A 12,887-nucleotide genomic window follows, 5' to 3' on the forward strand; every position below is an offset into this window, starting at 1 on the left:
GCATAGCCAGAGAATCGGACTCTGATCTGATATGAAATATCACGTTTTTGTGTCTACCTCCAAAAAAATGTATCTGAATGTCTTGATTTTAAGCACTTCAGCATGTAATGTGAACATAACCTAAGTAGCTTGGTGACTATACAAATCAAGTTTTTCTCACCACTGTTACTAAAATGTACAACACACTAAATCCTGACTTATAAGTACTGAGTGTAGAACATGAGCATATCTTGTCTCTTGACCAGGTCTCTGTTCAGCTGCCTCCTGCCTTCTGTCACTTTATTTTTTGTACTTTTCTGTCCCTCAGCCTGCACGCTGAAGAGAGCGCCCGAGATCCGAAGACCAAGGCTGACAGAAAGAAAGGGGGCAATAAAGATGAAACGGAGTTCAAGCCTACAACAGGTTCTGCTTTGATTGTAGATCACTATCCAAGCAAAAATTATTCATATTGACCTGGGGGTGGGCTATTTTTCTGAAGAGGAACTGCATGTATTTGATGTATTTCAAGAGCCAAATTTTACCATCATACCAGTCTAAGTACATACATACTGAAGGAGAGAGAACATTCTCAATTATGAGCCTTTAACTGTAGAACCAACAGCTAACGGTGCTCTGACATTAGACGTTAAATACTGAACAACTCTATAAACACTCACCAGGTTCATTTGGTTTCCCGCTTAATTCTGGATCTATGAGGAGATGCTTTATTACTTTATTTAGCTTAATAACTTAAATGCTGTTCCTGATTTTGCTTCTTCTCTCTGCCTGCTTTTGTAGTTCGTGGTTTGGGTAGGAGTTTCGGCTTCCAACCCAAGATGCCTCGTCTGCGCGTTGTTCATACCTTCCTCTGGTACCTGATCTACGGGCATCCACTGCAACAGAGCTCCGCCTGCACTGACTCCACCAACCAAATGCAAACTAGCCAGAGCAGCCCTGATCCCGATGCCAAAGACACAGACAGCTGTGCAGAACAGCATCTAAAGGAAATGGAAAACTCAACATCTGACAATGCTGGCAGCAGCTCTGTGGACCAGCAGGCCGAAGACCCCGGGCTTCACAACTTAGATGTGATCTCAGGTGACGAAGGGGAGGAGCCCAAAGATAAATCAGTTCCTGGCCCGGCTGACATGAAAGGTGAGGGAGCGTCCTATGTAGGAACTGTGAATTTGCATTGCATTTTTAACATTTGTCTTTTTAAACTCTTTACTCCCAAATAAGCACCTCTGTTTTCTATGTCGCTCTGATAGTGTATGCTGATGAAGACTCGTGGAAGAGATTCGTCCCTCCTGTCCGTCTTCACAAAGAATACGCCAGCGGCTGGGCGATGGTGGGCGACCTCCTCCTCTGCCTGCCTCTCTCCGTCTTTGTTCAGGTCATACAAATTAATTATAAGGTGAGCACAAAAAATGTTTTTGACTCTAAAAGGAGGTTATACACTCTGTCTTTTTTAGCATGTTTGTGTTTCTCTTATGGTGACATGATCCACAGGTTCTCTCTCTGTCAGCATTCTGTTATCATATGCACAGCGACAGTTATACACTGATGAGAAAGTATCTTAACCTGTTTAAATTACCCTGTTTTCTGCATTAATTGGTCCAAAAAGAGAATCTGATCCTCCTTTAAGTCAAAAGTATAGACACACGTGCTTAGGTTGTTGACACAATTTTAATCTTCACATTGTTTGGGTGTCTGGTGTGAACGCCTCTCTTCTCTGTTGGATGTTCTCGCTTCTACCAAAGGAAAGTTTTCTGTGTTTAAACCTGTTCTGGAGCAGAGTTGTTCTGCTGCATCATAAGTAATTGTTTATGGCACTCCTCACAGTAAGCAAAGACAGATCACACGCAGAACATAACGGCACGTTTACTGACTTGTGCTGACAGGTGGATGGACTGGAGGAGTATCTCAATGATCCTGTGAAGCAGCACCACCTCATTAGAACGCTTCCTGCAGGAATGAAACGACAGCTGCTTTATAAACGGTGACTTTCTTTCTCTCACTCTAACGCACTGTAGTTTGAATTTGAGTATTTATGAGTCCTTTTTTAATTTTTTTTTTTAGAAAATACATCTTCTCGTTTCATGAGTGCCTGCAGAAGTTGGTGTACATGGGTCTGCTGCAGTTTGGTCCCGCAACGAAGTTCAAGGACAAAGATCAGGTAGAAAGCGGCATCATCACCTGTCAAAGCAAATTCAATCAACGGATTAAAGACAGATGTTACGCTGCAAAATTACCGACGAAATGCGAAACAAAATTTTTTTCCCTTCATTTGCCATGGTGCTGGACTTAAAATAAGTGACTGCAGAACTTTCAACAGTTTCAGATTTACTGAAGGTTTTTAGTTAATAACCACAAACGTAGAACTTCCATAAAGTTCTGCATTACAAGGTTGAAATATCAAAAATCAATAATATTATAGCTTAGTTACAGAACAAGCAGAAGACATCAATTGTAGAGGCTAATCTTTGGGTCGTTGCTTTCTTCGTTTTCTTCATTAACCTCTTCTTATAAATGACTGACACAGAGACTTATCTTTTACGCGTGAACTGTCGCAGCACGTCACAGCACGATAAAAAGACCGTGTTGCTCCATCAGCCATCATTTATTCTCTGACTGTAAAAAACAAAGGTAGTGTCTACAGATACGGACCCGTACCTGTAGCCTGTGGCCTACGGATACGGCACTTTCCCTTATCATAAATATTAATGAGACGTACATGAATATTAATGAGCCGGCTGATGAACGCGCTTTGTGATTGGCTGGTAATCCGACGACATAAATATTAATGAGCCGGCTTCGTAATCCGAGTGATGAAGGCGCTTCCGTGATTCGAGGTGAATCTGCGTGCCGAGCCTGTCATGTCAGTCATCTGCTGTTCTCTTTTCTATCATGCATAATGTCTTATAAATATCATTATCTGACTTTTTCACGGACAGCGATTTGGGGGTTGAAATCGGCACTACTATTAAAAATAGCAAAACTTTTTATTCACGTGACCCTGTTCTAATAAAGCACAAACAGCAAACAAAGCAAATGGCGGAACTAACAGCCAGCAAACTACAAGTATTTTTTTACCTTCAAAAGTAGCGACAGACTATTACATATTAACAACCTAAACAAAACCCTGACGTATTTTCTACGTCTGTCAACACAGACACTGCACGTCAGTCACTTTAATGTTAGCGGACTCTGTTGAATGGCTAAGTTACATCACCACAAACAAATCTCACAATATCACAGTAAATCGAGTTTGTGTTTTTTTTAAATTCATGCCGAATTAAAGAGCTGCTCCTCACCATTCATGAGTGTTTGTTTCATATTCGACATCCTTAACTTTATCTTGTAAATTAGCGTCCGAAATTAAATGGGAACATTTGCAATGGAGTTCGTCAGCCGCTTCCACCACTGAACGCGGTAAACTACTTAATAGGAACTGGACTTCAAACAATTTAGACACGGCGTCTAAAAGCGTAAAAACTGAAATGTCTAAAGTGTGAGAGGAGACGGTGTATTTTTGGTTAAATTATACAATGTTCGCCGTCAAAGTCATTCATATAAACTGCCTGTAATGTGCAGCAAATAGTAGTTAACCGGCGCCAGCTCTTCAGTGACCTTAACGGGTCCGTACCTCTAGTACAGATGCTACCAGGCATCAACCAAAAACAAAACAACATCTTCTTCGATAAAGACAGATACAACATGAGTGCGCCCTCTACAGCAAAACTGCATGAACTCAGATTCTCTTGTAAATAACCATCAAATTGAATCTAATACATATGAATGCAACATTTCCTTTTAACCGACACAAACAAATCCATGAATATATCAAGAACATTAAAAAATATGAACTGATCATTCATGTAGAATACAAATCTTATAAAAAATGGCGCTTACGTCAAAAATAAAAAAGCAGTGCTGATTGAGTCCACTTCCACACTTGTTTTGTCAGCAATTCTAAAGGACTGAGGAAGAAACCTGTTCCAACTAAAAAAAGATTAATATTTTTAACGTTCCTAAAATTATTTTAATAATTAGAATAAATTTGACCATGCATTCAAGTCTCTGAATGCTTAAAGAGAGTTTCATCACGTTTTGACAAAAATCAGAGCCGTTAACAGCAGTAAATGTAGCTACAAATGAATTAAAAGGAGTATTTTATTGATGTTTTTGTCAACAAATTTGTATCAGTGGTAAGTTTACAGCCATGGCCATAAGTTTGGACACAGCATGACTTACTATGTCTGTTTTGATGTCTATTACAGAACATAACTAATATTTTTTGACAGCACCAGTTTAATTAGTCAGCAAATCAACAAGGGATATAATATTATCAATAAATTCCAACAATTGGAACAACTTTGTTCCCAAAACAATATTAGAAGAAAATAACAAAAAAATGCAGTACTTTCACAACCGAATTTGGTAAGAATAACAAAATGACACCAAACTCTTTTGATGTTTTTTTTTTTTAAATATGAAACTTAATATAGTTCTCAGGAGTTGTGTACTGTATTGTAAGTGACAATTTTGTGGTATTTTCTAAGATTCACAAGCGTCATGGTACTTGTGTCCAAACTTATGGCCATGGCTGTAAATTTCAAATTCTCAAATGTTTCATATTGTTTCTCCGTACACCCGTCCAGGTGTTTGTTTATCTGAAACGCAACACCACAATTGTTGACACCACCAACGCTGAGCCTCACTATTGGCTGATCACAGAGTCACCTGACAAACCATTTGAAAGACGCATGTACACACTGAACACTGCTGAGGATGTGGAAAACTACTGGTTCGACCTGATGTGTGTCTGCCTCAATACACCACTGGGTACGTGCACGCTCACAGCGCGGCCAGTCGCCAAATTCAATTTTGACTTGAATGAAAAGGTTGAAGGTAAATCTTTGTTTCCATTTTTTAGGGGTGATCCGTAGCAAGAGAAATGCCACTGATGAAGAATCTGCTCCTTCCTTCGTGCACGACCGCAACGTGTTCGTAGGAATGGCTTACCTGCTAAAGTAGGTGGTGAAAAAACACTGATATAATCGACCATACAAGTGCCAACACTTTCATTTTTATAAGTACATTTAACTCACTCTACCCGTCTCCTTGCTTTTTTTTCCCCTCACAGTTTTCGATAATCGAGGAGCTGACATTTAAATTTCGAACAAAAATCTGATTTGAACAGTACAGACGCAGCTCATCACCAGTTTTTTAAGTCGTACAGATGAACATGTATCTCTGTACACGTACAGGGGCAGCCAGGAAGTGTGTGATGACGGTTCGATACCGGGAGACGGTAAAGGCGCCGGAGGTCTGGACTCTGAATTCTTTGGGCATCTTAAACGCAACTGGCTGTGGACTAATCACCTGCTTGCTGTTAAATCAGTAAGCACACAGAGCACACACTTAACATGTAGATAGGCATGTTGTGCACAAACACAGACCTTATTAAATGTGGTTTGTTTTTCTTTAGAGCCCATCTGGCTCCGAGGCACAGGAGACCAAAAACAGACTGAAGAGCCTCCTGAGTAAAAACTTTCTCAGGATTGCCCTTAAAGCGGGTGAGTTCTCTTCACCAGAATATTTTTCTTTCAGGTTTTTTCTTTAAACTGCTTTGTCTGTTCAATCGTGACAATTTGACATTAATTTAACAAAACAGTTTAACGATCCCTATAACAACAGGAGGAACTACTACACCTCGATATGTGACTGCCAAGCGACCGGTGACGGTAGAAAATGTTGAGGTATGAGTTATGTCAATTTGTTTCATTATTATTTCATCATATTTATGTATAGATAGATTAATTTGCCAGTTTATTAGGTACAATGAGACTCAAGTTGCTGTGATAAATCTGATTTTCCCAAAGCTCACGATGTTCAGCCTTTGTGGAAACAGTTTTCAAGATGCTGACTAACAGTCCAGTCATTTTAACAGATATAATTTGAGGAGCTGTTGCTGCATTTTACAGATTCCTGTTACCATTGATAGAAATGTGTCGGGCAAAAGAGTGAAAACAGCAGCTGTATGTTGCAGTACAGTCCAGTAGCATTAAAAACTACATCCTCCAATTTGATTATACTGTTCGATCAATGCTTGTTAAACTGTGTCAACAAAACTAACTGTAGCCTTCATGAAAGACAGACCTTTTGTTGGACTATTGGACCTTTGGTAGATATCATTAGTTAGCCTGTGTTTGACCAATAGACTCAGTTTTACTATTGCTGAAAAATATACGTCACAATGCCTGCCTAAAAAATGTATTTTTGCTAACGACAAACTGTCTTAACTTTTGGTCTGTCGGCTCCAGCGAGTATGTTTTCTGTTGGTCGGTCTAATATCATGTTAACCTCATAGAGATGCCAATGATATTATTATTTTTGCTTGTTATTCCAGAGTTTTGAAATGCTTCAATAACAATTAAATAACAGACACAAGTCTCTCCTTATTTTAAGTCTCCATTTGTTTATGTCCAGTTTCATGTTAATCTGTTTTGATCAGCGTAATAAGCTCCATGCTCTAAACATAGTACATTTCCTTGGTTTCTTCATCTCAGTGGCAGTAGTGAAGAACTAAACACACACACCGTACTGTCTATAAAATGTTTCCTCTTCTTGTGTCTTTGTAACCAGGTGGTGATAGAACCTTCTTCCAGAAACCAACAGGTGGTTGGAGGAAAGGGCCAGAAAAGAAAGAGATCCAAAAAGGATGTCCCAAAGCCCCCACGAAAGAAAAGGAAAGGTACAGCGAGTGCTCGTAAACATAAAATAGAATGTATGCATCTGATGGAAAGCTGACATATTGTGTGTGTTTGTTGTTTGCCTTGCAGAGCCAAAGAAACGCAGTGGTGCCCATGACGAGGCGGACCACAAGGCTTTGAAAAGGATGACCAAACAGAGAGTCTACTGGTCTATTCAGGAAGACTCACTGATGATGCTCTGCAGTGTGGCCTCACACTTGTTCAACAGCAAGGTGCACACAAATACACCAAGAAGTGTTTCTAAAACGGTTTTCACCAGTGACACAATACAAAGCAGTGCTTTTTTTGAAACCTCTCACCAAATATCTGACAAAAAGGTTGGAAATCACTGTCTTCCACTGCTCTCTATTCTTTTTCCTCACCCCGAGCACATTTCAGCCACAGACTCAAGCCCTGTGATAAATAAAACAGCAAATTTCAAACATATATGAAGAAACATCGATCCAGCATTCAGGTGGTGTTGCTAAAGGACCTCTTCTCTACTATGTCAGCACATCAACTTGAAGTGTGATAATTTGTCAGTGTTGTGTTTACAGCTTGATTCTGCTGCTGCCAGGTGGCACTGCAGCTTTAAGATGCAGGAAAACTTTCTAAATCTATAACTGAAAAATTAATACTTCTGTGTATGTGGTTTTCGCAGGACATGGGTGAATATCTGTGGGGCAGCTGCATTTTGATTAATGTTTTGAATATAGTGTTAGAACACAGTTATATTTAGAATTAATCTTTTATCAGTGTTGCACAATATGTAAAATGTCCAAACTAAAAAATCTTTATAATGTGTAAATAAAGTTTTTCTAGAAGTAACATAGATGGTGGCTGCCTGTGCATATCTAACCTGAGTCTGCATAATTACTGAGAAAATTATCAGGGAGTCTGGTGACCAAAAAACCACAATGTCCTCAGTTTGAGTCCAAACAGGGACCTCAGTTACTGTCTGCTCTTTACTCTGTAATAATGGTTAAAAAAAACAAAAAAACAAACAACCTAAAAATGGTGACGGGTATAGTTCCATTATTACACATTTTTGAACACTTCAGCCTTTTGCCTCTTTCTTTTCATTCACACTTTTTCATGCTTGTTTAGATCGAAACATAAAATCCAGTGTTCGATGTGTTGCAGTTAAAAAGGCCGTTCGTCGCTCACTGTGTGGTGAGAGACATGCTCCACGCAGAGTTTGAGATATCAATGGATAAAACATCGCTTGCTGTTGGACGTCGCTCAAGATACATCCTCAAAATCCTCAGACACTTCTGAACTACAGGTAGGTACAGGTAATAGCAGATGTTTTCAAACACAGAGGGTCACGCAGTTCATCCATCCATCCTCTATACACCGCTTTATCCTCACTCGGGTCGCGGGGGGTGCTGGAGTCTATCCCAGCTGACTCGGGCGAAGGCAGGGGACACCCTGGACAGGTCACCAGTCTGTCACAGGGCTGCATATACAGACAAACAATCACACTCACATTCACACCTACAGGCAATTTAGAGTATCCAATTAACCTCAGCATATTTTTGGACTGTGGGAGGAAGCCGGAGTGCCCGGAGAAAACCCACGCATGCACAGGGAGAACATGCAAACTCCATGCAGAAAGATCCCAGGCCCAGGCCGGGATTTACACCAGGGATCTTCTTGCTGCAAGACGAAGTGCTAACCAGTACTCCACTGTGCAACCCGGGTCACGCAGTTCCACTAATTAAATATTTGTTGCAGGATCTGTCTGGCTGAGGTGTTCCAGGACAAAACTCTGATGAGACTGTTGGAGGAGAACAAGCCGACTGATCCTGAAAGTCCAGAGGTGTGTTGTAGTTGTTGTCCTTTTCTTCCTTGTTCAACTTTTAAGTTGTCTTGAGGGCTTATTATGTTTGTCCGTGGTGTTGTAGGACTGTACCAAAGCGTACTCAGAGTACATCAGGCTGCTCAGACAGAAGTTCAGCTGTGTCCTGAGCGCTGGTGATCTGATCATGCCTGACACGAAACAGCAGCTCTTTTCACGGTAAGAAGAAGACAAGTTTTGATATGCTGACTTAGAACAGAGTGTAAAGAGTGTAAAGTAATGTTTTTAAGTGTTTTTATAGGTTTAAGGTTTCTGCAATAGATGATCGAAGAAAGGTGTCCCCTAGAGACACCATCAGTTGGTAAGGATTAAGTTAGACTATTAGATTTTTCTTCACTGAATATGCTTTTTTGTTGTTTTTTAACAATTTGTTTTTTTCATTTCACTGCAGCAGAAAAGACATTCATGCCATCGTGTTGCATAACCTGATCCAGAGCACTCTGGCCATGACCAACAGCCAGATGAAATCCTCCAGATCATTTCAGGTACAGCCGTCTTTAGTTTCATTCCTCTTCACAAAATCTCACTTTACATTTTTTTATATGGAATCTTTCAAGAGCAAAATATCCCCAAGTGCTTCACAGTGGAAAAAAATGTGAAAATCTAGCCTTCAGAAGAGACTATATAAAATTAGTTTTTGAAGTCATAAAATAATAAGCAGTTCTAGACTCTGAAACACTGGAGACATGTCAAACAACAACAATCAAAATTCATACTGTAGATGTGAAATATAATATCACTTTGCTGCTGTGAAATAAGTTCTGTAATAAATGAAGCATACAGGGTGACTTCCACTCGCTGCTGGTGATGTCTGTAGGAAAGGGGAAGGAGATATTTGGTTCACCAGTAGAAAATTATCTGTTAATGCCAGTTTATCTCTGATTATTGTTTGTAAGACTACTCAATGTAAAATGGTCACTGAAGAGGCAGGTGTTGATGGTGGTCCTCAGCTCTTCATCAGTGTGACTCTTCACAATATACATCTGTATCCTCTTCATCTCATCAAAAATTGAAATTCAAATCAGGACCCGCAGCTGTTCTACACAGAAATGAGTGAGTTTGTGGGATGAACGTATGGCCAGCTAGCAAACTGTGGACGGTAGGTTTAATAACTCGTGATTGAAGAGAACCACAAATGCTACTCTCAGATACTCCTGCTAGGTGTGGCTCCAATCATCAAGCCACAAAATCCTGACCATAAAAATGATGAAAGAGAGTCTTTTAACACACTTTCAGTAATTATTTTCGGGCATGTATGATGTGTTTCTAAGCAAATCTTTCCTTTATGTGAACTGTAACAGGTAGGTCTTGATCTGTTTTTTTATTTTTAAAGGTGTCCACGTTACTTACTTCATATCCTCCTAGCTCAAATTGACACTTGCAGAGAAAAACACACAAAACGTCTGATTCTTTGTCGGTCTTCTCTCTCAGGCCTTTCACATGTACAGTAAGTACCACCAGGAGCTGCTGTGCAGAGTGTTCGTTGAGTGCAGGAAGAGGGGTCTGGTCAACCGCCGTCGTGTCAATCAGCCGTTTGGACCAAAAAAGAACCGAGCGTTGCCCATCCTTCCCATGTCCTACCAGCTGTCCCAGTCCTACTACAGGTAAACAACCACCTGAGGAAACACACTTAAATAGTTATTATTTATTTGATTTTATTGTAAGAGACCATTTCCACTGCGTGCGTTTACTTTTGATATGTTGTACCAGAGTTCCTAAAGCTTTTCATAACTGATTATGCATTCTGCAGTCAGTTACTAATAAGTACTGTTTGTAGAGAAGAAAATTGTATTTTATTTTGATTTCACCATCTTAAACAGTGCTGCATAAGTTTGAGCACCACAAAATATTGTTTCCTTGCCTGAAAAAAATCCAAACATTCAGCCAAAAAATTCCCCAAATTTCTGAAAATTTGCAAAAACCTTCAGGAAGAAAATTCCAATAATTCCTTAAAAGTTTTATTTAAAAAAAAAAAATCCCCCAAATTTGGCAAGAAAATTCTTGTAAATATTTTCAAAAAATGAAATCCTAAAAATGTCTACAGTGATTCCATATATTTCAGTAAAACTTATTATATTTTCTTTAAGAACATTCACAAAAAATCAGCCAAAATCCAGCGAATTTCGCTGGATTTTGGCTGATTTTTTTGTGAATGTTCTTAAAGGAACATTTTTAACATTTCTTTTTTCCAGCAAAAAATATTCAAAAATTTCCCCAAAATGTTGAAAATGTGGACATCAGAAGTTTCACTGTGAAAATATATTTTTTTCCCACATTTTCAAACTTTAAAACGGGTCAGTTTGACCCACAGCACAACATGAGGGTTAAGATAATCCCGACAAAAAAGCCTTGAGCAGATCTTTGTTAGTTTTTATATGGACTCTGTGCCTTTCTTCCCATGCCCCCTCTATACATTTAATCTCTTCACCTTTTTAAATGTCACAGCTAAACCACAATGATTTTTTTGTTGCATTTAAAAATGACATATTAAAGCACCGATAGGAGTTGTTCGCAGTGTTAGCTGTCTAACGTCAGTGTGTCCCGCTGCTTCCTGGCAGGTGTTTTTCATGGCGTTTTCCTCAGTCGCTGTGCACCGATTCCTTCTGCTACTTAAGGAGTCTAATTAACAACGGGACAGGAGATGGCAGGCCTTTCATAGAATTCTACCACGAAACTGAAAACAGGTCACAGACGGAGGATGAAATGCTGGAGAGCACAGCTGGACCGAAAAGAAAAGAGGGTGACAGATCAGCGAGCGAAGCAGAAATGCAATCAGAGAAGACAACAGGTGATTCTACAAAAGAGGCAGACAGCAACCAAGATACAGTGGAAGGTGAAGGGACATTGGAAGCAGACAAAAAAGATGAGGAAACTGAGGCGATGAACAAATCGGATGAACAGACAAACCCGGATGACTGCCTCACGTCTGGCTCTGGTGAAGCAGCATCGGGCAAAGAGCAGACAGACGACCATCTGCCCGTGGAGGCGCCACCGGAAACCCCAGCCACGTCCGGCGCAGCAGCGGCTCGAGCTTCAGAGGATCCTCCAGACGTGTCGGACATGTTGCAGTTCTCTCTGTTCTCTCCAGGTGGCGCCTGCGTGGTCTCTCTCAGCCTGATGTGTCTGGGCCTGCTGAGTGTGCACCTGTCCATCCCGAAGCAGATGGTGGTGGTGGACAGCAGCCTGGTGGACAACGACGTGGTGAAGAGGTGAGCTGTTGTTTGTGTGTTGTGGACCCGACTCTGCCGTGTGTTCTGTAGTGAAAGGATTGCCGTTCAACAACCTGACAGCACAATAACTTTTATATTGTGGCAGTTTCAGCAAGATGAAACCTTTAGAGTCAGTCCCAGGCTCTGTGTAGTAGTCACTAAATGCATCACACTCCGCACATGAACACCGCAGATTTAAGGTCAAAGCAAAATTTAAAAAAAAAAAGTTTTTAACAGGCACTTAAAAACTTCAGTTATTGTTGCCCTTAAATTCAGAGGCCTTATTAGCTAATATGAAAGAAGCTAATTAAAAGCAAAACACCAACGCCTGAAACTACGGCCCTGTTCTGATACAATGAGGAATAATGTCAGAATGTTTTCTTTCCAGTATGGCAACACTCGAAGACGAAGATGACGATGACGACGACGGTGAGGACTGTGAGGGGAGAAAAAAGCTGCAAGTGACGGCACACCAGGCATCACACACGAACTACTTGATAATGCGAGGATACTGCTCCCCTGGCATAGGTGAAGCTTCACTTCTCTTTCCTTTGACAGACTAGTGTTTTCTCTGTGTGGAATCTGTCCTGTTGGCTGTTGACCTGCGATATGCAAACTGTTATCGGCAGATTTTGCCCTCAACTTTTTGGGCGTCAGTTTTACTAAATGCATCGACACTGACAACTTCTTTGGTGTCATGATGGAGCTGACTCTTGAGTCCAAATTCACTGCTGCTCAAAGCCATGGATTATTATTAGAAGGCTGTTGTTCTTCAATCACCCAATTGTCCGCCCTTAAGAATTTAATCAGATTAGAGCATGTCGACCTGTTAATCAGTTAATCAACCTGGAGGCTACAGCTCTAATTTATTATTTAAGAAAGTTCAAAGATTGATTAATCTGTAATGAAATAATTGCTAGCCTTGTGAGATTATTAAACTGTTTTATTCAGCGTCTTTGCTTTTCGTTTTCAGTGAAAATACGTAACCTGAACACCAGCGACAACATCGTGGTGGAGTCGTGTATCATGAGGTTGCTGCTGCGTAACACACCTGCACACCACGTGTTCAGTACACAGGGTGAG

General features: G+C 40.4%; 1 protein-coding gene across 1 annotated transcript in view; it reads left to right on the plus strand.

Moving 5' to 3' along the window:
• LOC110966376 (general transcription factor 3C polypeptide 1) overlaps positions 1-12,887 on the plus strand; it is a 28,267-nt gene that overhangs the window by 11,024 nt on the left and 4,356 nt on the right. Inside the window, 22 exon segments of the mRNA XM_022215711.2 lie at positions 308-402; positions 778-1,134; positions 1,248-1,393; positions 1,881-1,978; positions 2,059-2,155; positions 4,641-4,824; positions 4,916-5,012; positions 5,250-5,382; positions 5,471-5,558; positions 5,680-5,741; positions 6,628-6,736; positions 6,825-6,967; positions 7,878-7,989; positions 7,992-8,019; positions 8,472-8,556; positions 8,642-8,754; positions 8,837-8,896; positions 8,987-9,080; positions 10,027-10,199; positions 11,154-11,804; positions 12,193-12,332; positions 12,778-12,882. Of these exon segments, the coding sequence (XP_022071403.2) occupies positions 308-402; positions 778-1,134; positions 1,248-1,393; positions 1,881-1,978; positions 2,059-2,155; positions 4,641-4,824; positions 4,916-5,012; positions 5,250-5,382; positions 5,471-5,558; positions 5,680-5,741; positions 6,628-6,736; positions 6,825-6,967; positions 7,878-7,989; positions 7,992-8,019; positions 8,472-8,556; positions 8,642-8,754; positions 8,837-8,896; positions 8,987-9,080; positions 10,027-10,199; positions 11,154-11,804; positions 12,193-12,332; positions 12,778-12,882 (3,170 nt within the window).

The sequence above is a fragment of the Acanthochromis polyacanthus genome, chromosome 3, assembly GCF_021347895.1.
Source record: "Acanthochromis polyacanthus isolate Apoly-LR-REF ecotype Palm Island chromosome 3, KAUST_Apoly_ChrSc, whole genome shotgun sequence".
NCBI classification, from domain to species: Eukaryota; Metazoa; Chordata; class Actinopteri; family Pomacentridae; genus Acanthochromis; species Acanthochromis polyacanthus.